The 27,569-nt window shown below is 43.8% G+C and overlaps 2 protein-coding genes across 3 annotated transcripts; both read right to left on the bottom strand.

Annotated features, from left to right (window-relative positions):
* Nucleotides 1–1,555: 1,555 nt before the first annotated feature.
* Nucleotides 1,556–10,563, bottom strand: LOC115555749 (rho-related GTP-binding protein RhoA-C). 2 transcript variants are annotated; one of them, XR_003978910.1, is made up of 6 exons: nt 10,330–10,563; nt 6,490–6,647; nt 4,567–4,687; nt 4,205–4,335; nt 2,616–3,513; nt 1,556–2,569 (listed from the first exon to the last, which is right to left on the bottom strand). XR_003978910.1 is itself a non-coding variant. In XM_030372806.1 (5 exons), exons 2-5 carry the CDS (start codon nt 6,643–6,645, stop codon nt 3,343–3,345), a joined length of 579 nt encoding a protein of 192 aa, XP_030228666.1. In that variant the 5' UTR covers nt 6,646–6,647; nt 10,330–10,563; the 3' UTR covers nt 1,556–3,342. The 2 variants fall into 2 exon arrangements, 1 of the variants encoding a protein (XP_030228666.1); XM_030372806.1 differs by having other exon boundaries at nt 1,556–3,513.
* A 253-nt stretch (nt 10,564–10,816) lies between these two features.
* On the bottom strand, nt 10,817–26,307 carry ppm1j (protein phosphatase, Mg2+/Mn2+ dependent, 1J). Its single transcript, XM_030372692.1, has 10 exons — nt 26,030–26,307; nt 21,779–21,893; nt 19,072–19,440; nt 17,804–17,916; nt 17,292–17,376; nt 15,919–16,037; nt 15,656–15,719; nt 15,312–15,419; nt 14,286–14,437; nt 10,817–12,766 (listed from the first exon to the last, which is right to left on the bottom strand). Exons 1-10 carry the CDS (start codon nt 26,278–26,280, stop codon nt 12,619–12,621), a joined length of 1,524 nt encoding a protein of 507 aa, XP_030228552.1. The 5' UTR covers nt 26,281–26,307; the 3' UTR covers nt 10,817–12,618.
* Between the last annotated feature and the right edge of the window lie 1,262 nt (nt 26,308–27,569).

Here is a 27,569-nt window from a genome sequence, read left to right on the forward strand (position 1 = left end):
AAATCATATCTACCAAATTCAAAATTGTGTAGCTCCTCTAAGCTCACGTTTAGTTGAAGTGTGCTGTCATGTGACCCTCTGATGGTGAAGGAAGATGGATGATGAAAAATGTGGCCCTCTTTATCATAAAAGTTGCCCATCCCTGACTTGAATACTGGGGCTGGTATGAAAGGAGGAACTGTAATCTCTTTCTGGTTGAGCTCCCCACAATGAAGTTATTTATAGGAAGTACTTAACTCATCCATTATTATGCGATACCTCTGTGTTTTTGCTTGTATTCTCATTCTCATTACTTGTATATATACTAATCCTAATTATTTGTATTACTCTTTGTTTTCTGGTAGTCCTTAAACAAATATGGCAGGTCACCTATATATAGACAATACAATATCCAGACAATACATAATAGTGCTTATACAACAAAAGGAAGAAGCAGTTTGAAATGTAATGAGTCAGAGCTACAATATCTAAACTGTACTGGAAGGAATAATGCATACTTTGACTGTCATGAGGGCAACTTTTATTAAGGCATGAAATGGGTATGAATACAGTAGACATGCCCTAGTTATATGAACAGTGAAACCATATAAAAATATGCTCTGCATCCAACTTCTGCCATTGTCAGTGTTTCTACACCACCCACATTTTATCTAGTTGGTTACGGTACATCTACTTGACCACTAGAGGGCATGGCTTTGCGTAACAATGGGAGTATGTTCATCCCAAATATAGAACCAAAAGACCACTTTTATTTATTGTTTGAGCCCAATATAACTATCTATATCCACACATATATATACATGCATACTTAAATATGTATAAACACGTATATATGCATATGTATAGATATATGTGTGCGTGTTTATATATATATATTATGTATACATATATGTGTATGTGTCAGTTTGTTGTAACTAATACACTAAAGGAAATCAACCAAACCACTAATCTCAAGCTCATGCTATTAGTTGAGAGGGTTTGTTATAGACCTATTTATGAATAAAAATGATTGTATCCCCTATTCACAATATCTAAGCAAATCAAGTATTAAAAACATTAGAAGACATTCATATTTTTTAAGTGAACCTAAAGAAAGTAGAAAATGCAGAGTTGTTCCCCTGTGTGTTTTCCACATTTTGCTCAATAACATTCTCAATATGCATCTGGGTGTATCGGAGAGGAACCGATACCATATATCTGCTACATCATGTCTGTTGAAGGCCCCACACACACCCACCCACACACTTTTAAACCTTAGCGAAGATGTTTGCTCTGGTTAACCCAAAAGAGACAGGTGCTTAGAAATCCACAGGCTCAGCTAAAGGCACGGCGAACCAGAGTCTGAAGTGAAGGGCTCTGGACTGGGAGAACACGCTCTTCAGAGAAAATAATCAAGAAGGAATCAGTCACGACAACCAGTTAAACAAGATGTGACACCTGAGAGTACACCATTACTTCACAGATAATAACAACTATTGATGCATGTGAGCATGTAAACCTTTCATTTATAGACCAGTTGTAATACGCCCTGATTCTGAAGAAACTTGCTTGCATATGTATTTATATACAATTTTATTCATTTATTGTGTGTACATACATAAACCGTGTTTCTTAACTGAGTGGCCTGCATTCTGACATTAAGCCTCCTAATAGGCCGTCATCACAGAGGTGGAATAGGGGGAAGAACTCACTAATTTGGCTAATTTGTCTAATTATTGGCCTGTAAGCCAGTGTCCATTATTGACATCATGAGGTACCCCTGTGTTCAAAACTTCCATTACACCTGATTGATTTAGGCCTCATGGACCATATTGGATTTTAATGTTGGTCAGTCAGAGGATATTTAACGTTCTCCATCCCTCCTTTAATTCAGCGTCCAGGTCTCAATTCTGCTCAGTGTTCCTTTTAATAATGACAATAATCAATGATCCCTTGAATCCCACAACAATCATCTTTCCTTAAAAACAAACAAAGTCCATGTTTGGTGGTCATTGCACAATACATTGTAATAGCAGGATTTAAATATTAAGAGACAAATACTTCAAATGTAAAAATCTCTTAAAATGTGCTTGAATGATTGAAACATCTTGTAAAACTCCAAATACATTGGCTTTCTTGCATGCATCTGGAGGCTCTATCCCAAATCTGTTCCTGCATTGGTGCACACGCACATACAATCGCTCACAAACAGAGTGTGTTTGTGTCACTAACACAAACACATAGTCACACACACACCTGTGACACACCGACCTCCCTCCGAGACAGCTTTGGAATGTTGTTTAGTTTCAAATTATTTATAAACACATCCTTGTAAAGAATATGTTTCAAATGGGGGGCCCACAGTTGTAGCTTTTAGTGCAAGTTTAAAAGCGAGTAATGGGGCAGAGCTCCACTGGGGGAGCTATAAGGTATAGCTATAAGGGTTAGGGACCTGACAGTAAACCAGGGTACACTGGGGGGCTATAAGGGTTAGGGACCTGACAGTAAACCAGGGTACACTGGGGGGCTATAAGGGTTAGGGACCTGACAGTTAACCAGGGTACACTGGGGGGCTATAAGGGTTAGGGACCTGACAGTTAACCAGGGTACACTGGGGGGCTATAAGGGTTAGGGACCTGACAGTAAACCAGGGTGTAGAAGGCCACTCCTGGTGACTTTCAGCACCAGGAAACGCAGGTCTTCAACTGAAACAAGGAGGATTCTTGGTCTTTGTAGTTGGAATTTGTGACATAATATAATGAGCTGTTGTTGCTATGGATACAAAATATAACAAAAAGAATAATGAAAAAGGCACCGGCAAAGCCAAGAAGGTGTCTTCAGTAGGCTCCCTCCTCGGACCACACCTACTTTACACTCCTATTTTCAAGATTAGTATTATTTTTATATTTTATAAAAAAATATAAAAATAATACCAATCTTGAAAATAGATTTCGGATTATAAAAACGAAATCTGGAGAGCGTGAGCGTGTGTACAGATATATGCATCTTCAGCAAGCAAGGATAAATGCACATGGAAAACAATTTTAGCATACAAATGTGGACATTTGTGTTGCATTTTCAAAATGGCAAAGCAAAAGAAATGCATGGAGAGACAGCTTGTGCTATAAAAGGAAGGAAAAACAAAGTCCAGAATTTTCACTTCTAACTGATGCTATAAACAACGTCCGTGGTATTGGTCAGCACTGCTCTTCTCCCTTTCACCCGACCTGACACTGTGAAATGGGAGATACGGTACAAGGATGCAATCTGTAAGGTCAGTCCACGTGGTTCTCAGGATGTTTTCTTGGGTCACTTGACTTCCATCTCTAGCCCAGTCTAGCCTAGCCTAGCCTAGCTACATGATCACAGCAGCAGGCAGCCGCTCTTCTTGCGTTTGCGAACTTGCAGCGCCGCCCTAGTGGCCATCTCAAACACCTCCCGCACGCCGTCCTTGGTCTTGGCAGAACACTCGAGGTAGCCGAAGGCGTTGATCCGGTTCGCCATCTCTCTCCCTTCGTCTGGCTTAACCGGCTCCTGTCCAAACCATAGTCACACAAATCACATACAGCCTGGTTTTAGGACACATTGGAAAGTCATTTTATCAGTAGCTGTGAAAAGATTTCATACATAAAAAACTAAAATCTTGTTTTGAGAGATATCCCATTAACATCATGCATGTTGGGGGTGAGTTTGAACATTTGAAAGGCGATACAACGCGATGGCTTCGGTGAGTCACTGACCGCTGCCAGGCCATAAAGAGAAAGGAAAAGCTGACGGGGGCGGCTGGGAAAAAGATCCCGGGCTTTGTCTCCATGTTCCTATTATTATGACCAGCTACACCAGAGAATGGCGGGAAATGACAGGTAGGTCCACTCTGACACATGATGAGGGCACATGCTCAATGTGCCATTTAAAAAGTTAAACAAAGAGCTTAAGAAAGTCCTTTCAGGATGTGTCTCTCTCTCTCTCTCTCTCTCTCTCTCTCTCTCTCTCTCTCTCTCTCTCTCTCTCTCTCTCTCTCTCTCTCTCTCTCTCTCTCTCTCTCTCTCTCTCTCTCTCTCTCTCTCTCTCTCTCTCTCTCTCTCTCTCTCTCTCTCTCTCTCTCTCTCTCAGGACTTCTGGTTTGTTTACATATTTTCACCCCCCCCCCCCCCCCCCTGTTAACAGTGCTTCAACAAAACGCGTCAGCCAGCCATGGCCGGCCTGAGGACTTGAGTAGGTGTACCTGTTTCATCTTGGCTAGTTCTCGACGCGTGTGCTCGTCGTTGCGCAGGTCCTTCTTGTTGCCCACCAGGATGATGGGCACGTTGGGACAGAAGTGCTTCACCTCAGGGGTCCACTTTTCAGGGATATTCTCTGAGAAGAGGAGGAAAAAAAAAAACGAGAGAAATACTAGGTTATAAATATGACAGACAACGCTGAAATAGTCTCTGGAGAAAAACTATGAACAGGCCAAACACAATTCCTGCTGTGACTGCAGCAGACTGAGCCCTGAGGCAAAGACGTTTATAGCAACATTATTTCTCTCTCATCAAAGACCATTTCTTCCTCAAGGGCCCGGAGACGGACGGCTGGTCGGTCAGTCACCTAGACTGTCGGGGCTGTCGATGGAAAAGCACATGAGGATGACGTCTGTGTCGGGGTAGGAGAGCGGCCTCAGTCTGTCGTAGTCCTCTTGGCCCGCAGTGTCCCATAGAGCCAGCTCCACCTGGGGTCAGACCAGAAAGAGAGAGAGAGAGTAGGAGGATGAGGAAGGAAAACAGGCACTCCACCTCTTATCTCAAACGGTAGGCACCACACACACACACACACACACACACACACACACACACACACACACACACACACACACACACACACACACACACACACACACACACACACACACACACACACACACACACACACACACACAAAACATTTTGTGAAAGGAATTTGAAAAAGAAATCCAGAATAACCGATCATCAGCCTGAAGCCGGTGTAATCAAAGACTGGCACCCAGAGCTGAATGAAGCAACGGGCACTCCCTATTGTCACGATTGTTTAGAAAGTGTTAAAATATCAAAGTGTCACAACATCCGGTCCTTAGGCGGCTGGCCGTATGTCTCTGGTGCATTTATCTGACAGAAAGGTCTCTCGCAGCCAGGAGAGGCTCCTCTAGCTGGAGTCCCTTCCCAACCGGTCAAGGTGTTCTAATTAGATTTGGTTTACACTGCTTGCTTTACACATGTTTTTCATGCAAAATAACCTCAATTAAGTTTTACTTTACTGATAAGATGTCATTTTACCAAATCAGTATTCATAGTTCAGCCGGGTACTAGAAGCGGGGTGCGGGCGTGGTACAACAGCAGATCAGATCCCACAATAACCACCCCAAAATGGATTTGATTCTCTATTCAGACTCAACAGTCATCAGTGCTTCTGATTGGAATGAATTCTTTGGTCATCACTTTAATTCCGTTATCAAAGTTCTGGAAGCAAACGCAAACGCAGAACCGGGGTCTTATCCAATCAGGATATAGATTCATTCAATTAGTGCAAATCTGAGATTAGGGACCGTGCCTTTCCTTCCAAATGGGAGCACAATCCATTGGCAATCCTGAGGCGGTGAATCATGGTTCAGAAGAAAACTAAGAATAACTAACCCCCCCAAAAAACAACAACAGTTAGCAGGCTGTTTGCGGGCTTTAGCAGGGCTGTTAGCATGGCTATTAGCGGCCCTGTTATCGGGCTGCGATGCCGACATGAGGAATGAGCACAGTGGCGTTCCCCCTCGACCTGCTGCAGGACACCAACTGTTTTGGGAGGAAAAGGACAAACTATTTTTAGCAAGTCCTTACAAGTCACCCAAGACATGAGAACTGCCCTGTGCTGTACTGTGGGAGGTGTGTGTATGGGGGGGGGGGGGCAGCAGAGAAGACACTCAACTAATGCGGCTGGAATTTGGTGATGGGGGGGACATTTGTGCCAGGACTGCTGCAGTCCCACAGTAGGAAGACATCTCCTTACCTCCACAGTGAGGAGCTCCGGGGCCCTATCTCCTAGTCTATCTCCTCCTGTGACTCAACAATAAGGCGTCCCTCTGTGGCCTCTCTAGAACAGGAAATGAGCAGCTCCATAGATAAATAAATAATAAAATAATATGATCTACAGGAGGAGGGAGGGTCTTTAGAGCTCGGTGGGTACTTCCCTGGACATCCCTGCTCGCTGTCTGTACAGGAAGCGAGGGAAGTTGAGTCACTTCCTGTTTTGCCAAGTGCTGGACACGAAGGAGTTGGTCAGCAGAGGCCAACAACAAATGGCTTTTGTCAGGCCCCCAAGGGAGCACACACAATCTCACACACACACACACAGACACAGACACACAGATGGACTGACACACACACACAGATGGACACACACACACACACACACACACACACACACACACACACACACACACACACACACACACACACACACACACACACACACACACACACACACACACACACACACACACACACACACCTGTTTTCCGTCCACTTCGATGTCAGCGATGTAGTTCTCAAACACGGTGGGTACGTAGACTTCGGGGAACTGGTCTTTACTGAACACGATGAGCAGGCAGGTCTTACCACACGCTCCATCCCCGACAATCACCAGCTTCTTCCGAATGGCGGCCATCACTGAAGGAGAACGCACAGGAAGAGACATTATATCTCTACTTGATGTCGCTGGCTCGGTGAGCAACAATAGAATTAGCCGCACGAATCACACAAGACGTTGTTCTAGCTACACGTCTGGCGTGTGAGCGAACTATACATGTAAAAGGAACCATCTACAATCTGTGTTGTCTGGGTGGATTCACATACATTTACTCTTCATGGAAAGTTTAAATGAATTGCAGCTTGAATGAATGAATCAACATGCGGTTCCAGAGTTGTCCGCTGCTAAAAATGACCAATTGATGCACGGCAAAGACTTGACTTGACCAGCTGAACGCAGGGGCCAAGGGTGAGTGTGTGAGAGAGGGCAGAGTGCTGCATTAGAAGACCTTGAGTCTCCACCAAAGCGAGTGAACGGCAGAAACTCCCCGCAGAGAGCAAATTGATAAGAACTCAATTCCTTGTTTACTATAAATAATAGAAACAACCGATCCCACTGAGTCTCTGGAATCTTAAGTGGTGTGGTGGGAAAAACAATAACTCCACTCTGGTTTTTTGTCTCTGTGGATTGACTGTTTGTGTTGAGTCTATGGAGTACCACAACACAGACAGCACCCGCCAGCCAGCCAGCCAGTCAGTCAGTCAGTCAGTCGTCGCCTCCCATTGTTCAGCAAACACAATGACTGAAGCCAAACATGGAACCATGGTCGGCAACTAATACATTTGAATATAAAACAAATAGATTAAACCGAACAAATGCGACCTCCAGCGGGGACGAGTGACCGAGCCGTTACCGACTCCCTGTGAACACAGGACGATTCAGCGGGACAATCCTAACACTGGCGGCCATCACCACCTCGGGCTTCACTTACAATGACACTGATCATAATGGAGAGCTTCCCCTGGGGGCCAGGTGCTCGTATAATGAGCAGAGCGGCCACAGGGTGAGCCAGGGGATGATCTATAGTGGCCGCCTGGCCGCCATGCAGATTGTGCAAGACTGCACAGCGAGTCAGCCCAGCCTCCCACTCCTTCACTTCCTGACACTCCGGACACTCCAGTTCCTCCACTGCTCTGTTCCTCTTCCTGTGACCAGACGCTCCTCTCACCTCCTTTGGATGTAAGACGTGTATGTCGTTTTCTTGCAACCTCAGGAACTTCCCTAACTTTGTAACAACTACTTTGTTTGTGTAAGACCATCGAGGCATGAAGGTTGCTGTACAAATGTTGAATAAAATACCTTTTAAGTTTCAATAATTACATTTTCAAGAGTTTCTTTTCTAAAATCCCAGATCCCCGATACTTCAGTACTTATTGTTTAATGTGGCAAAGCAGCCATGATGACTGTTGAAAACCAGGTCAAGCTTTAGTGACATGCCATCAGTGACTTACTATACAAGGTTATTCTCTTCTTGTCAAAGTCTAACCATTAACTAGTGCTTTACAGTCCCAATACACATAAAGCCATGGCGTTGGTGTGGTCAATATTTAGCTGAGATCTGTTTTTTGGAATCAGTTCTCGGTATTATCTTATGACACATTGTGACACACACAACACAATCAGAAATAAACCTTCAGTAACCTACCGGAGAACATGGAAACCTATCACCACCTCTAGGGACTACAGGTGGACAATAGCAATTTGCTAAAACCTGGTACAATGCATCTCTCCTTGCTCTAAACAAGGTTAATGTTTCTTTTGTACATTGTCCCTGTTTAAATAAAGTTACATTACAATGAAATAAATTCTTATCTGAGAAGTGTGAGAAGGCTGAACTATGGTTGGGCACTCAGTGTTAAAGCCAAACAAGTGGGAGGCAGAAGCAGCACCAAGACTCCTAGAGAACGGCCCTGTGAAACAAAACAGTCCACTTCCTGTTCTCTGGAATCTGCTCTTTTTAGTCGCCGTTCTGTTTGAATGAGCCTCAGTGGAGGCTGGTCGACACACACACACGTGTGTGTGTGTGTGTGTGTGTGTGTGTGTGTGTGTGTGTGTGTGTGTGTGTGTGTGTGTGTGTGTGTGTCTTAGGATGCAGGCCAGCTTTGCTACCACATATCGTTAGGTTTCATTTGGCCTGTTGCAAAGAGGCATTCACAGACCTGCCTTTAGACTGTGTTTTAACAAACACCACCACCAACAACAGAAAATACAGGCTGGTAGCCATTCGGTAAGCTATTCTGCGGTAGATTATGCAACAGTTCAAGTCACTTGGGTTAATAAATGACGACCACCCAAACCACCCATCGGCCCCTCAAGAGGTCTTACTGGACTCAGGGGAGGACAGGAAGATAATCAACAGGCTGTATAGTGCAGCAAGAATGAACCTCTTTCCACTCTCAGACATACCTGACAGGACGCACATCTGGACTGTGGAGCCGCCACCTATTTGAAATTCTGACTATAACGCCCATTTGGTTCATAATCAATGCAACCCAAATTACTCTTTAAACCGATTATTCCGATCTTAATATCTAAACAACAAATATGAAACTAAAACGTATGTTTTTCGCATATAGTCCATGGTTTACATGCAATAGGAAGAGGATAAAGAGGATGGAGTCATTGCAGGAGAGCTAGTATAATAGAATATATCAACATAATGTAAGGCCAGGTGATGTTCTCCCAGCCAGCTTCCGATTGGACAGCCTATTCTAGTTTTGTAATTTGCCCTATTTTCCAAATATGCAGTGCATGACAGCAAGTCATGCCTTGTGGTGGCATGCAGGCACAGACCTACACGGTAGTCACAATAGTATAAATCAATAGAAAGTCTTGGAATTTCCCCGTCCTTTGCCTGGTTGCTAATGTTCTTCGCCACATCCGTGCCCCCGCTGTGTGCTTGGTTAATAAAGCAAGTCAGACAAGCAGTGACTTAAACCCAGACCAATCTACATCCAGGACTACAGCAATGACGTAGCCTATGTGAGTCTCTGAGAGGGTGAACAATGGGACAGAGTTCAGAAGCTGGCAGAAGCAGGGCTGGGCTGAGAGCTGAGAGAGGAGAGCTGAGAGGTGAGAGAGCAGAGAGGTTGGAGCCTAAACCGACAATTAAACATCCTACAGTGAAACTGTAGAAGAGTTGGTTCGAAATAGTTTATAGACTAAATGAGGCCTTCATAGCATTCTTTATAAGGACACCACAACATTATAGGTGTTGTTTTGAACTTTGACCCAAAAGTTGTTGGTTCAAATTAGGCCACATTAACACGTCATTGGATCAACACAATAAGAGGCTTTTTTAATATATATATATATATATATATATATATATATATATATATATATATATATATATATATATATATATATATATATATAAAATGCCAACTCTTTTAGACGTGTATTGCTTGTTTCTTCTCTGTATTGTAATAAGTACTTTAAATTCATAGGAGGAAGTATTCTGCCTATAGGCGGAGATGCGTTCAGTAAAGACACACAGTGCTTTTACTTTGAAACACCATATCAACAGTTGAAATACGCCCAGCAGTGGATTGCAGGCAGAGCGGATTCGACCCAAACCTTAGGTTAGGCGATCCAAAGAGGAAAATAAATAAGACATGCGAACGTTTTTAAGTAGGGCCAAAACCACAGTTGTTTCACCGAAGTAATCCGAAGCTTCCTGATCGCCCTAAGTGAGCCATGTCCAAAGGTAGGCGCGTTAAAACCACAGAGAAGGATTAGTTCACATGTACTTCGCCTTACCTTTCTTCCGACAACGAATGTGCGTTTAGGAGATGCTAACTTCCCACTTGATGTTCCTCTGGATGGTAACACGCACTCACTTGCTGCAGTATGGTGTAATTGATCGAGGATGGAAGAAGAACTGGAAAGGCGAGCAGGATCGTCCCACTGAGAGCTGCAACTACCTCCCTTCCTCTAGCAGGATCCTCCCACTGAGAGCTCTCCCAGTACCTCCCCTCCTATCCCAGGATCCTCCCACTGATGGCTTTCTCGTCTCTACCTCCCCTTCTCTCCCAGGATCCTCCCCCTGAGAGCTGCCTTTACCGCCCCTTCTCTCCCATTCCAAGATGACATCATACCTATTCATGGTGGTGTGTCGCACCCTGCTGCAGACAGAAAACAGCCAAACAATTTGGTATTCACTTTGCCATGTTAGTTATAAAAATGCATTATCGTTGTATTCATGTCTTCAAATAGCAACAATATTATTAATGGAATCAAATATAAGTTCATTTATTTGTTGAATGTGGTTTATTTTGTTAACTAGGGAAATAATATAAGCAATGCGTCCAGGTACTCACTGTACATTTGTTAAGTTGTTGTGTAATGAAAAATATCTAAATGGGGGGGAAAAAAATCGTATTTATTTACAAATTGGTACGCATTCTCCTTGTACCGCTTTGCTCCTACTCTTCAATTTTTGTCAAAACAATTAATTGTGGAAAAAATATGTGTTTTCAAGTATTGAAACACATAAAACAAATGTTATAAAAGAAATGATGGCAAGACAAAATAATTGCTAAAAATTAAGAGGTATACATTTAAGGGCATACAGTTTAATTGTATCTTCTAAAAACGTAAGTGCATTTGAAACTCAGCAGAAACATATCCTTAATTTCTTAATCATAATAAGGCATATCTGTGACGAACATCACTTCTAAAAAATAGGCCTACCAACCGTTTTTGGGACGTTTTCAGGCCAGAAAAAAGAAAAGCCAAACTAAAGCAATGTTCACATCCTGCCATTTATGAAGATCCAAACGCCTTCATTTACCTGTGCAGGAATGGTCATAAAGTCCTAAATTTACCAGTGCAGGAACGGTCATAAAGTCACAAAACTGGATCATTATTACATTCAACACCAAAATTGTAAATCTCAGTTACCAAAAGATGAACCAATTGATCATGTAGGACAGTCTTAAAGTGCTTCAGGCCCACAGCTCCCATCATCCATCTGGGCCTGGAGGGAGCCTACTGAGTTACTGACTGAAACTGTAACGCACTAGTCACAGCCTCATTGTTCCTCTTGAGCCAAACTCCAGAGTTGTATCCAATGTACAGGAACTGAGGTCTCACAGGGCCTTTTCTTCACACTATTGCTGTCCCGATACACCAATATTCCCACGCAAACGTTTGGTAGTTTTCTTTTGGAAGAGACGGACATTCAGCTGGGATTGCTTTGAAGTTTGGGTTCCAAAATAACAAATAAAAATATATTTGGATTTAATTCTCATTGGCAACGGTCACATTAAGCGGGCTTTAAAGAGGGAGTGTAACATTCATCGGCATTTAAGGGTTCTCATTGTTTTTTTAGTTTTGAGTCACATGTGGGGAAATGAGACTACATGGGTTCTGTACAGGGTCCTGGTCCTGGAACATGGTCCGTTGGTTGGTCTAGGGTCCTGGTCCAGTGGTTGGGGTCCTGGTCCAGTGGTTGGGGTCCTGATCCAGTTGTTGGGGTCCTGATCCAGTGGTTGGGGTCCTGATCCAGTGGTTGGGGTCCTGGTCCAGTGGTTGGGGTCCTGGTCCAGTGGTTAGTCGAGGGTCCTGGTCCAGTTGTTGGGGTCCTGATCCAGTGGTGTGGGTCCTGGTCCAGTGGTTAGTCTAGGGTCCTGGTCCATTTGTTGGGGTCCTGATCCAGTGGTTGGGGTCCTGGTCCAGTGGTTGGGGTCCTGGTCCATTTGTTGGGGTCCTGATCCAGTGGTTGGGGTCCTGGTCCAGTGGTTGGGGTCCTGATCCAGTGGTTGGGGTCCTGGTCCAGTGGTTGGGGTCCTGATCCAGTGGTTGGGGTCCTGGTCCAGTGGTTGGGGTCCTGATCCAGTGGTTGGGGTCCTGGTCCAGTGGTTGGGGTCCTGATCCAGTGGTTGGTGTCTAGGAATCTTCACAGACCTACTCATCCTCTCCATAAAGGAGAACAGTTATTTTGAGCTCTTCTTCCTTGCTCCTTTCCTCTGAATAGTTTTGGCGTCAGGGACCATTGGGGACGGGGGGACGGAGCGGGGAGAGTCCAGGGGGTCAGGCGGGGAGGACTCATGTCTCTCCCTCATGGCCCGCCAGCGGGATCACAAACACAGTGATGTCATCGCCGGAGCCCAACCTATCACTGGGTAACCGCCAGCCGCGCTCCTTCAGCACGCCTCGTGACCTCATCAGCAGGTCCTGGGCGGCCAGCGTATACCTGTGAGGGGGGGGGGGGGTTAACCAACACAGGTAGAACCTTTATAAACCTTTATATTACCCTTATAGTTAAGCAATAGATCACGCCAGGCTGTGGTATGTGCTCATTATACCACCGGCCCCGACGCGCAGCGGAGGGCCGGCGACCCCCTTCACAGTGGTATAATGAGCACATGCCTCTGACTGAAGTGATCTATTGCTTTTATACAACGGTTACTGTTATGGCGAAACGAAAGTCATAGACACACTACATTTAAAAAGAAACCAAGAAAGTCAAAGTAGCCGTTTTATTAAAGACTACCAAAAAGTAGTCCCTCCTGGCTGCCGCAATGCAACGACGGTCGCTATGCAACACACTTTAGCGTCCCTCAGAGAGAAGGCTCCGATAGAGCGGTTCGCCGGCAATTTATCCTATGGAGCAGTTCACTCGCCGATTTTAGGCTTCAGTGAACTGTGCTATTGCTTTTATACAACTGTTAAAATTATGGCAAAATGACTCCACACACACACACTAGTAAAAATACGGTTGTATTCTTTGACACTTTCCACTTCAAGGCGCGGAGTGATACTTTCACAAAATGATTGGGCGTCATAGCAGTTATGTATACGCTCATTATACAACAGTTAGAAACCAATCAGATCGTTGGATTCAGGCCCCCCGTTGTATAATATAGATTAGTACAGATGGGAAACGTAAGTCAACTGGAATTTGACCAAAGTTGTGTGAGAATGGCGTGTTGCGTATTACAATCGATATGCAACACACTAAAATGATATAATGTGTTCGTCTGCATGGTGCCGTAATATCTCCAGACCAATCAGGGTGTACATCTTGCCTGTAAATCACGGGTGAGGTGAGGGAGTGGACTTTTTTTTGGTTGTTTCAAAATCAGACTCTTCTGCTCTTTTCTGTTATCTCTCCTTACAACTATTGACTATCACCAACAGCAGCTTTAATGCTCAAACTGATATAAACTGTCTTGTTACTTTTCTAAAGAGAAGTCCCTGCTGCAGCCTGCATGCGGGGAGGGAGTTGACCCAAACATGACCTGCTACGTTCCAGGAAACTCAGGAATTCTCAACATTCTTTCTGTAGAATTAGCCCCATCTTGGAAACCCAGTTTTCTGAATCAGGTCCCATGGAAACTGTAAACTATTGCTAAAGGGTGCCCCCTAGTGGACATAACACAAGTGAAGACCAGTATCCTAGTCTGGCTGAACGGAAGTGGACAGCGTCTATTGCCTAGCGTCGGATTTCACCGCAACTCCTCCCTTTCCGGTTGCTGGCATTTCCAACCGGCACTATTTTGTATGGACACCGCTGCTGCTTCCCGGGCTTAGCCCCGCCCTAGACGATTGTGAGTGGTTAAAAGAAATAAATACAGGCCCGCCCAGTTTCCCCACGGATAGACGGCTCGACGTAGCGTGGTTCCAGACCATTCTACTTGCTGTAGTTTGGTCTGGCTTTGCGAGACTACCAGTATCCTAACCAGGACCATTGCAGAGATGATGACCTGTACCTCATGGGATCGGAGGGGTCACAGCCAGACAGAAAGGTGGATACAGCATCCGCCACTTCCTGGTCGGTGGTCACATCCCACAGTCCGTCTGTACCCATGACCAGGACATCATCTGGGCCGTGCTTATTCTCAGACAGATCGTACACCTTCACCTGGAAATGCAATGCAGTCAGAGAAACACAGATTCCACCATTATTGTTAGAGGTTGACATTGTAAATGCTTCTTATTTTTGTGTCATTTGTGATATCGGTGCACTAAAGCCGACAATGTTTATCCAGGAGAGGTTGGATCAGATGGAGACTGAAGGGTGAAGGAGACCAGAGCCTACAGCAGGGGGCAGCAGAGGGCCTGAACTATATTCATTACATATCAACAGGCGTGCTCAGAAACATTATTGTGCTTATGATTGCACCAATGCTTGTTTTTTCTCAACCTTTAATGTCAGCTGGTAGTAGTAGTAGTAGTAGTAGTCAAATATAATATAACTAATAGCATTCCCAAGTATTGACTTTTAACACTTTTTTTCTAGGACTGGAAATCTCTTGGCACCTCACGATTCGATTTGATTCAGATTCAGAGGTCAACGATTTTATTCTAAAACGACTCGATCCAAAAATGTTGCATCATTTGAAAATGACTAAAATGATCCGTCTCTGGTCGAACATAATGTCACAGCAGACGGACAAATGTAATAAAACAAATTTAAAAAAAAGAAAATTATAAATTATAATTTTTCCAATTAAAATTACGATTATTATCGAGACGAATCGATTATTTTCCACCCCCTACTTTTTTCTAATAACATTTTTTTTTATAATATCTAACTATGGTCTCACTACAGTAACACTATAGCATCACTATAAAAAGCAGAACGTTATAAATTAATACAATTATTGCAATTATACAGATATTTCTGTTTCAATCAAACAAATGTAGCCTGCCATTGGACCGATATACAATATGATTTTCATTGTATATCGGTGATTGTTTACCATCGTTGGCCATAAAAGATGTGTGGCCCTCACCTCCGGACAGCATGAGAGGAATGGCTTGATGTGGATGTTGGAGTTGTACACCTTGAGGTCGTGGTCCCCCAGGCCGCGAGTCACTCCAATAGTCGCCATGACGCGGGCCTACCGTAGAGAGTCAGAGGCGGGCAAAACCCCTTTGTAAGCTCACAAGCAATCAAGGGTGCATGCACAAAATAAATATGGTTACCACGTGGAAAGACAAACAGTCAGTAAGAAAAAAGACATTTCAGCAACATCGTGATGTTTTTATGCTAGAAGAGAGTGAATTTAAGTAATAATTATCATAACCAGTGAGACGTGAAAACCCATTTGAAGACTTTAATACAATTTCCTTTTACCTTTTTGCCCTCTCCGTAGATCAGGGGGAATTTCAGATCGTCTTCAACAATAGTCCTATAAGCCCTAGAACCCAGACACCAAACAAATTTTTAGGATTCAAGCACTGTAAAAATCCAGCTGCATTTTGGGTACATTCACGACCATTGGTCGAGCCAGTATCATTCTTTACAGTCCCGAGGGGCTTGAAAAGTCAACCATGCACATCATGTTCTCCTTCCCAGGAAATAATGTAGAGGAGTGATGGTTTGGAGCAGGTCATTACCAGCCCGTCATGGTGTGGTCTCTGAAGAGCATCTTCTTGCCTAGCTCACTGTGTTGGATCCTGCGAGGGAACTCCATGTGAGTGAACTCATTCCCCAGCAGCTCTGGCCTCAAGAAGCCCTAGAGGGACCAAGAACAGAAATATGCATTACTCAGAATGACATTCTAACAACAAAACCACACACAAAAAATGGGAGTCATTCTCTTCTTCTTCCTCTTATCCATTCTAATTCAAAAATATATTTACAAGAAACAAACTAAAATGTTTGCTTGTAGTTGCAGAAGGGGGTATAGGGGATTCCTTCTTGTCATCCCAGAACAATGTGGAATGTTGTGGTGAGGCACAGCATTGGCAAAAGATGACAGAACCAATTGTGTTTATCGGTAGTAATGAATGAATTGTTAAAGCAGGTGGAACACAGAGGGCATTAACCAATGGTGGATGTGGAACACCAAATCAACCCAAACTAAATAGAAACAAATAAAATAAATACCTCAATGAATATTGAAATTACGAGTTAATAAATGGTATTTGTTTGTTTGAGTATGTTAAAGCTAAAAATAAGATAACTGCCGGATCATCACCAAATTAAGGAATTCAAAATCAAGCTCAAAACATTCCAGACAATGTTTGCAAACCTCAGCTCCTTAAAAGTCCTCTATTGGACAACATCAACAGTAATACTTCAAACCAAGAGAGAGAATGTAGAAACTATATCCAATTGCATATCTAGTTACAAAACTCTTCTGGCATATCCACTCCACTTTTTGGGCTGCAGTACTTTAACCCTCTCCACCCCCTCTATGACTCAGAAAGACAGTTTACATAACTGCACATCCCACTAGCATTTATTGGAAGTGGTTCAATGTTTTCCTTACGAGAATTCTAAAGGATTTTTAAAGATGGATGACATGGATCTCAAATAAATACACAGAATGAGCATTTTTTTTACCTATTTAATGTTAAACTCCAATGACCTAAATCTCCTCTAAAACAGAAAGTTGTTTTGATCGGCTTGCAAGCAGAGGGGCGTAACATTTCTGTCACCAATCAAATTATGAAAGATTCAACCACATCCCTTGTTCATTAGCATATTGTACTAATATACTTATATTATGGAAGATACCCCCTTTCAGGTGGTCTTAACACTTAAGCACATGCCTTTATATTCAGAATATGTTCATCAAACAACATAAAAAAAAAAGATGAATGCTTCCCCTAAAAGGTGGTCATGCATTTTACATGTAACAAGGGGAAAACGTAATAGCATGAAATGGAACTAAATATAATTTTCTTGCAACCGGAAAAAAATTATCCTTTCTTTTAAATATAGGACAGTGCAGATGTTCAACATAGAATGTTTAAGATAATACCAGATACTGTAGCCGCTGCCTCTCTGATTCAGGAGTGAATTCATTAGACATTGGAATAACCTCATCGTTTCGTATAATTATGGCCCTGGAATATGAGAGAGAAACAGAGACAGACGAAGAGAAAGAGAGGTAGACCAATAGAGAAAGAAAGACAAGACAGACAGAGCACAACAGTGGGGTCACATAGACAGGAGGACGACAGCCAGTGGGTATTACAATCGCCAAACAAGGACGTTCAAAACATTTCATGGACACTGCAGTGCACTAAACAGATCCCAGATGGCGCCAGATACTGTCGTCTGACATCATCACGTTGGGTTGGCAATGTTATGAACATTTTTATTTTTATGTTTTCAGAACACTACGTCACCAGAGAAATACGAGAGAAGCTAATAAAGGGATGAATATATAGCATGAACCTTAAAGCAATAATGTTTTATGCTAAACCTTATTTTATGCATCAACATTTGCAATCAGAGCAACATCGCGAGGAGAACTTCCTGTTGCCTTACCTGCTATCTCCAGCATTTGCCACATAAAGTTTCCCCAACATTTGGACAGCAGCTAAGGCACAACATCCACCAGAGATTGTGTAGGATGCCTTCTCCTTTTCAATAAGCTCATCCTGGAACCAAGAGAAAAAGAGAATCAAAAGAGAAGCATGCAGCCGCTTGCTGCTGAATAAATATCATGTTTTCAAACTCAAAAATAATCGTTTGAATATTCATGATTATGATTTTCCCATAATCGAGCAGCCCTAGTCCTGAGGTGTGTCCCCTAGTCCTGAGGTGTGTCCCCTAGTCTTGAGGTGTGTCCCCTAGTCCTGAGGTGTGTCCCCTAGTCCTGAGGTGTGTCCCCTAGTCCTGAGGTGTGTCCCCTAGTCCTGAGGTGTGTCCCCTAGTTCTGAGGTGTGTCCCCTAGTTCTGAGTTTCATCTCAAGTGAATCAGCCAACAAGAAGAGAAGTGGAAGTTATCAAAGCAGAAATGACCTCATCAAGAGGGCACACGCAACACTATAGTCACATTTTACACTTCCTCTTATCTAATCATTTTCACATATTGTCGATATGATATGATCGAAAGTGGTGTGAAATGGTAGGCTGCTTTGTTTCACGTTTGTATATCTCTGCAGTCCTAGTTCTGGTATCCCATTTTGAATCAAGAATACAGACTAGCGCCACCTGCTGGTAGGGAGAGTCATTTCCTCTTATCCTAACAAATCACTCCTCTCCACTGGCATCACACTATAATTGCTTTGATAGTCAGCAGCAGGTCAAAGGTCAACTTGGTTAATCTTTCCGCAGTGCGCTACCAGATGTGTTTTGGGCGCTGTGCAACTCCAGACCTCATAGGAACAGATTCAATCAACCTATGAAGCTTTGACCCTGTGTGTGTGCGTGCGTGCGTGCGTGCGTGCGTGCGTGCGTGCGTGCGTGCGTGCGTGCGTGCGGTGCATGCCTGTGTGCACTTGGACAGGGCATGGGCATGACGTTATTGTTTTTCACCTGACCAGACTTTAAAGTACACATTTTGCACACAAACGCCCACTATGTACATAGTCACACCTGCTTCACACTGGCTGAACGTAGAAAGCTCCTAGTATGTTCAGAACTTCAAAAAGTAAGTATTGTGGGTACCAAAGCAACAGCAGGCCTTGTTCTGTCATGTTTGCTGGAAGCCTGCATGGACCACAGTGGCTGCATGGCTGCTTCCACCCACACAGGGTTAGGGTGAGAGAGTGAGGTTGGCTTGGGACGTACGTACGTCTGCTCTTACTCACCATCTGTCGGAAGGCGTTCTCCAGCACGCCCATGACCAGGCTCTCCATGCTCACCACCTTCTCCATGTGGTAGCGGATGGTGGGGTCGCTGATGGCGTCGGGCTCCTCTGCTGCCGCGCCTTCCCCCTGCTGCTGGGCCGCGGCGGCGGCGGCGGCGGCGCCCTTCTTGCTCTCCGTGGCCTGGTAGGGGCTGCCGTTCTTGGCCAGGCAGATGGGCGGAGGGCTAGCCGGGTTCTCCAGCAGGTGGGCCACCTCGCCCAGGCGGTCTCGGATCAGCCGGTGCAGTAGCTTGGAGGCGGCGATGGCGGCGCCCGAGCCGGCGTGGCCGTCGTACACGCCCCAGAAGTGGAGGGGGATGCCCGTGGCGTCCTGGGGCCGGGGAGACGTGGTCCATGGTTAAGAAGGTTATGACGCAGGATTAATGCACATGCATATAGTGCTGCATAGGAGTCATATTGGTTATCACAGCTTCCCTGCCATCAATAGTATCATTGGAATGGTTTGAAACCATTTCCGATCTTCCAGTGTCCAAGTCGAAAGCGTGTTGGACATCTCTAGGTCTCTCTTTCACAAAACATAAATGATCTCCATGAGACCAACCTGGTTAAACAAAGATTAGTTTAATATTAAATACAGTTCTAGTTCTAAGTTATAGTGGTATTCAATATTTCCCGGCATAATTAACTTATTCATGTTTATAAACAGGGCAAATGTTATTGAAGCAATTAACAAAATGTAATTCTTGTGGATACCTGCACTGTTAATAAGGTTTACATAACCCATGGCAGTGAGATGTCCAACTCGACTTATCCAAAACGAGGTTACGCAATGCAACAAATAAAAGCGCCTCACCAAACTTGTTTAAGCTACAAGCTGGCCTTAGATCAAGTGATTTACACAGGAAATCTGTGTGCACGCGTGTGTGCGTGCGTTGTATGTAAAACTGCCTATGTTATTCGTTTTAGGGCGAGTAGACGCAGATTGAGTGTATACGTGTGTGGGGGATTGTAGTTGCTCAAAAGACAATCCTGATATCGATCAGGATTGTCTTATTTATGGATGTTGATGAGAGCTGCTTTCAATCCTCAGACGATAAAAAGGGCAAAGTGGAAGAAAGAAGTAAAATCAATCACAGTCCCAATGAAGACATCCTCATGTCAGGAAGAAGGGTGCAGTTCAGTGAATCCTGGAGCTTTCCACTTCCCACGTTGGGGAAACTCAGAGGGAATACTAAATGACATGAGGTATGAACGATTCATCACTTTTATCCTTGACCTGGGTTTCAGCCGTAGGGACATAGTACAGGCTAGACAATAATGTTTTTCTGTGGATGATTAACAAACAATAATACATGACAAATTTGATAGCTGGAATTTCAGTTTACACTGGTCAAGTAATCGAATGTTGTTCCCTAACCCTGATGGTATAAATCAGGTAAAAATCTAAACTTCAACAAATTCCGTAGCGCCTGTTCGGGGCACCCGGCTCTCCAACCGAGTTGGAGAAGGAGAAAATCTGGGGGGAGATGGCATGGGCCTTAAAACGAAAAACACAAAGAGGTTTCCGGCTTTACCATAAGGGACGCTACGCTGTAACCCATTCAAGAGTGGCTTAGGCTTCCGGAAAGGGATTTAAATAACATGTATTTATACAGTGGCCAATCTACACTGCGTTGATTTGTAAAGGTTCTGGGTCCAGATAGGAGGTTTTAGCTTGCCTTCCTACTGGGAAACGTGTGATAATTCTGTCCGAGTTTGTGTTTACTGTAAGACAACTCTGCACTTACAAATCTCTGCCTCCAGCAACGTGACTGATCTAAACTAATGTGAAGTGAAGAAAGTGAACCAAATAAAGAGAGTTGGACTTCTATCAGATAGATTATTAATCCTACATCAGATTTGTGGCACGCGGTGAAAATATGGTCCAGGTTCATGCAAACAAACAATGTCCATTCTAAGATTGATTGTAATTGGCATGGTACCTTATGCTTAGGGCCTTATCTCCTCCTAAGCGTGGTTATCTGCTGTATTCCTTATCTCAAGGTCCTATACTGCAACGCAGAACAGAGAGCAGAGCCCTGGAAAGAAACCAAACACTAAAAGGTGCAGGGTTATGTCTTGCTTCCTGTTTTGCTACTGAAATATTCAACCACGAGTGGATGAATGTTTTTAGAATAGTATTTAAGATTTTTAAAGTAAACTAGTGAATATTGGTAATGATTGGTTGAAATAAATATGAAGCAAAGAAAAAAACAGGCTTGTTCACCTCTCATATGAGATCGTCTGCTAGTTAAGATTTAAGATGAATAATCTTGAGTCTGATTTTTGAGATTACTGGATGCTTAACATTAACCATGAGCAGTAGAGTGTTAGCTGCCCAAAGTGCTAGATCACACACGCTTCCACATTGAATGTTTTTCTCTTTTGCTTTTACTGACCACACTATAGCTAGGTTAATAACTAAATACCATCAGCCTCTTAAAGGGTTCATTCACTCTTTCCTAATATAGGGGGGGACTGCTTCCTATTCATGGTCAAAACTCTCTACAAATTTCTTTCACAGAAACGGGGAGCTGATGTTGCATATGAAGCAGTGCTCTATAAACAGCTGAGCCCGGTGGCTCCTACTTTACACTGAGGCCCTGCCCACGGCTCTCTGAGGCAAGGGGAACCACAGGAGGTGTGTCGGCCCCCCATTGGGCCCTCACCCCGGTGTCCTCCTGGAGAGGGGAGCTGCGGTGCTTCCCCGACGGCTTCTTGACGAACAGCTTCTCGCAGGAGGCCTGGTCCTCGTTCAGCATGCTCTTGCCCGCATTGATCACCCTGGAGCACAAGTAGAGAATGGAGGGGGGGAGGAGAGGGCAGAAGGGAGTTAGACTGTGAACCATGTTTGTTCACACTGCACTCCGCTTACTTCATTCTGTGGAACCAATACAACAAAATGAAGAAAGGGAGAATAAGAGGGTAATAGAGAGAAATAAGAAAGATGGAGGGAGCTAGAGAGCGCTAGACTGCAGGAGAGACAGGCAGGCTATCCGCAGACGGCTCTAGACAAAGGGTGAAAGCGCGGGCAGGAAGCAGTCATACAACATCAGGGAATTGATTGAAGAGATGCAGTGGTTTTTGTTATGAGCCACGGCCCATGGAAGATAATGGCCGTACAGTAATGCATCGCTCTAGGTGCTCTGCTGATGGCGCGGTATTCACTCTAATACCAAAACGCTGATCTCCAGTGTGGCAAATCTAGACCTGGCAGGAAGCCACTCTTCCAATTCCTCTTTCAAAGGTAACCTCGCCCAAATGGTGGAATTCACGTATTAGGTTAACGTAATTATACCTGGGAGGTAAAGGTATGATTCTGATGTTATGATTTAATAGTGAACTGAATTCTACACTGCAGATGTTTGTGTTACATGCCTTTGTGATTATTTTACTGAACGGCACCTTGGCCAACTCTATAATGCTTTCGACTTACATCAAGTGCAAAGTTTCAAAAAGGAAACAAAGCATATTTCCACATCCTGATATGAAGCACCCCTTGCACAATGACTGTGTCCTGAACCATGCTAAGTATCATAGGGCTTAAAAGACCCAGGCTAAGAGAAGCAGGAGGTTTCAACTTTGAAATGACAATGGGATAGGCAAAATGTAGACTAATTATTAGGTTCTTGCTAGCCTAGGACTTGTTGTTTGTCCTAAAGGCAACTTGTACTTAAATCCTTGAAGTAATTTGAAAAGAAAATATACACACACACACACACACACACACACACACACACACACACACACACACACACACACACACACACACACACACACACACACACACACACACACACACACACACACACACGATCTGCAGAAATGTACACCAGTGCATCTTGTATAGAAGTTGACGTAGCAACCAACAAAACTGTAAGGGTGCGTGCATCCGAACTATTATTACAATGCAACTAAGTAACTGTTTTTTTTAATGAGTAACAGCTGGTTCAAGCCCTGCTGTGACTGCTGGCATAGTGCGTAAGTCACATGACCTATAATGAGAGCAATGCTGGGCGTGAGGCAGAAGGGGATTCCTTTAGCAGCAGTTTAGCCCTTACTTGAATGTGACTTATTTTGGGATTCATTCAGGAAGGAACATACGACAAATAATGCTGATTAGATTCCACCACTAGTCATATGTGTTTAGTGTATGCCTCAAGAGTGGCATTGACAGTTTCAGAAAATAGCCCTAATAAAAACAGCCCAAACCTTTAGGGATGAATTATGACAAATCTATATGTGTAAGAAAGATGTGTAGTTACGAAATTGGTGCAATGAAATCCTTTGAATTGACACATAAAATTCACTTGAATTCTTATGATTTTCTAACATTGAGTACATACTGTAACCAATCTTTTTTTTTACGATACATGGCAAACTTGCAGATAATTATTAAGTCAAAATTATATTTAGAAAAGAGATGCCCTACATGCAAGCCATTGCTAATGTATCAGCATGCTACTTGGTTTTAGTTTGTAGCTTGAAATTGATTCATGAAGTTCATGAGTCGTTTTGACCCATATGTGGAGGTTTAGCACCTTCCATTTCGGCCAATTAATGTGAAACTGCATTAACGGAATGGATAGTTTATCAAATTGAATCTGAAAAAGGAACATCAATTTCCAGGTTGCTGCTAGGTAGATAAATAGATAACTAACAAATCAAGTGGAGGACTGCAGATGGAAAAAATACTGACAGGCCTTACGCATAAACCTTCATACGCTGCATCATGGCAAACACAAGGGCTTTTTGTTTGGTCAAATTACATATTATAGAATCCTGACATGATTAAAGTGCCCTTCATCCACCACTGCAGCATCAGTGAGACAACAATCACCCAATGTCCGCGCACCCGAAGGACCTTCAATACAAAGTGAGGTCTGGGAAATATTTTGGCGTGTCAGACCCGTTTCTCGTCATATGTGCTTTAAAGCCCTAAATAAAGGAGGTTACTATTTCTTAAAAGCCTAAGGGCCACTTACCGTAAGCACACTCAAATATGAAAGCTGACATAATGCTGTACAGCTGCATTCTAATATCGATGGGAGTATTGTCTTTTTCATCGTTTTACTACAGTGCATTGACAAAATGGCAGACTTTTGTAATCTCTGCCTTATTATGTTAGAGAGGGTAAATTCATTGACATGCAAAAAATCAAAGAGGAGCAAACTCAGGACTTGTTTCCATCTTGTTTCCACCTCCAAAGGTATCTGGGGGGTTTCAAAGAAAGAGGAGGTGAAGCTCAGTGGGACTAACCTGGGAACTCACTTTAAAACTGATATGAATCACATGTTGTCAGATGTACTGATGTGTCCATCTTCAGTGTGCTGCATGGTTGAAGTTTGGTTGACATTTGGAGGAACATATATTTCAGGAGATGGGCCTGCCTCCCTTGTATATTGGTTACAATTATCAAGACAAAAATGTAATTGCATGTGCAAAGGGACATGAAAATTAGGATTGAACGGATGTGTTGGAACCTAGATATAGCTAAAACGCTGTAAAACGGTACAAGGAAATGCTTGCTGCTGCTAGGGAATGAGGGATAGAGTGTATCCATGGCCAAGAGTATGTGGAGCCAGGCCAACAGACTCCAGCTGGACAGCTTCCAACGACTGGTGTCAGGCCATCATGGTGCCTACCTAGTATAGCCAAGACATACACGGCAGAGGAGAAGGAGAGGTATAGGCATGTTCCGGCACAGAACAGGCCTTTACAAACAATATAGTGGAATATCACATCTCTAGGGGTGCATCAAGTGTTGTTTTTCTTTGTTATTGATCGATAAATGACTAAGTCCAGCATATGTTCATTGGACCACAGGTATCATGGCCCAAAGCCTTAAATTTGCTTGTTTTGAGACATTTACCTTTATTCCTAAAAAGCTATAATCCCAGACAAATATATACATTTCTGAAGATCTGCTAAGCATCTGCTAATCATCTCCTACCGATAAACTGAATGTTCACGCATCCTCATTTCAATCCACCATCCCTCTCGATATCTCCTGAAAACCTCCCCCTGATAGAGGCCCTGGAACCCCCGTCACGGGGAAGAGTTATTCTGCCTTTTGTTGCTCCTGCCTCAGGGCTTGGTCCAGGGGCCGCGGGCCGTGGGCCATGGAGATTAAACAGGTCTAGCTCGGTCTTATTGTAGCTTGATAAAAAACACCAACCTCTGTTCAATGTGGAATTAACAGAGCTGCACATTCTGGTCCATTCAATCTATTGCTCTACCTTGTTGGACTGTGTTGCTTTCACCATAATAAGTATACAGACGCAGGATTATAGTATAGAATATCATTTAGCATCTTTAATGCATGGAGCTTTCTTATGCAGTTTGCTAAATTAACAGGGACATATTGTCATGTTATTGTGGAGTTATTGTGTTGCTCATACTGCCTATGTTGTAAAAGTAATAGATAGTCTGCAGCTGCTAAATAATAGGACAGAATAGGACAGAATCGGGATTTGAATTCCCTTGGTTATTTTGGTATATTGACAGAATACTCCATACCAGGAAATGTAGGCATATAAAGCCATTGCAGAAATATGTTTCAGGAAGTAGGACATTAATATCTGGATCACTGGATCAGTATCATTCCGTCACGTGTGGAGATACTTAAACATATACCGTGGAGCATAATCACAAGGCAGCCACACGTACACCGCCACAGACTTGGGGGATGGCTGTGAAGGCATCCTATGCACTAGAAGAGGGCCAGACTCGCCATCACCTGGGCTGCTGCAGTGAGGAACTGCTGAGGCTGCGGTCACACTAAACATGTGATGATGGTTTCAAGACGGGGAATTCCAACGCCGGACAATCTCCATGTATCTTTTGCTGAACTTGCACCCAATAAAAACACGTTCCTCTGCGCTCAGCAATGAAATATATACAAAATGCTCATCACTCACTCGGCGTATCCCGTGCGCCACGGCAGCCTGCTGTCCCTCCTCAGCATCAGCACCGGGCGCGAGGCGTGCTCGGTGGAGTACTGGAGCAGCTCCGGGGTAAGGTCCAAGAAGTCCGGTCGACCGTAAGGGAACCGCGGGGGTAAGCCCTCCGATGAGCCGCTGTTCTGGCCGGTACCGGAGGGGTGGTGGTGGCCGTGAGGGATCATTCCTCCCACCAGGGTAGACATCGCATTTTTAACTTTGCTGATCATTTTGTTTGGAATGATAGGTGAACCGTGTGAGCAAATGAAAGAGGATCAATGTGACGATGGCCGAACAGAAAATGAAGATGCAACGTCGACGATTATTTCAGGAAACGGTTCTCCGAGCCCCATGTGACGCGTGATGGACGCAGTGTTCCTCATTCAGAAGACCAGCTGCAGCCTGCAGCGTGTCGGTCGGAGCGTAAGACCCAGCTCTGCTGGGAAGAAGGCTTCACTCACTTCTGCATTTTATGCCCTTTACGTCCGGACAAGCATTGAAAGGGGCGGTAGTAGATCAGGAGGAAGAGCGGGTTGAATTTTAACCGGAACGTTGATGGTTCGATCCCCGGTTCCACCTAGCTGACTGTCGAGAAGTCTCTGAGCAAGAGGCGACGGCTCCCCCTATATTGCTGCCGAAAAGCTGCCTGTCACCCTGCGTGGTTGACTCCGCCGTCGTTGTGAATTTGTGCATGAATCCTTTAAAATCGCTTTGGATTAAAGCTTCATCAAAATCCCCTCAATGTAAATGAAACGTCCAATAAATAATGAAATTGATAAGCCCAAAGAACAGTCTATAAAATGCTTTAAAAAGTCCACCTCTGACTCACAGCAAAATGCACTGGGTTCGTTGGATCGTCCCGGTGGTTAACCCTAAATAACCCTAACCCATTTCTCAGCACACCAGAGAATGCTGTGCGAACATGAATTGACACATTGCAACGAAAGTCCTTTTTTTTTACTCAGATATTTCCTCCCATAATGAGCACTGTTAGAATATCCTGCAGTTTTAGACATGAAGGTTGTATTGCTGCAGGATAATATTTTGGAGACTTCCAATGTAGGGCTACCTAAGCGGTTACAATGTCCAAATCAAACATTACTGTCTGTATGCATTAGAGATGCATACAATATCATGGGCATCATCGCATTTTAATTGGATCTATTTGGTTTCTGCTTTGAAAATTAAATTCTAGAGTAGGTGCCTCAACGTAAACATTGTGTTGCAGAATCATTGTTCAATTTTTATTTTTATTTAGCAGATTGTTTTTCACTTTTTATATTAGCCTATTTGAAACAGGAAAAGGTTTCTATGTTTTTAGAATTGGTGTTGTTAGAAATTGTATTCTTATAATCATCCTTTTTCATCATCAGTAGGCCCTACAAGCTACACCTATAGCCAATTGGTGTGTCAGGGCCATAATGACCCTGACACGCTTTTCGACTGCCGATCGCTCGCAGAAATGGCAGTCGGTCCGATTTGGTCATGGCCGATTCAACATGTGCATTTGGCGGACAGA

This window comes from Gadus morhua, chromosome 1, assembly GCF_902167405.1.
Source record: "Gadus morhua chromosome 1, gadMor3.0, whole genome shotgun sequence".
NCBI lineage: Eukaryota > Metazoa > Chordata > Actinopteri > Gadiformes > Gadidae > Gadus > Gadus morhua.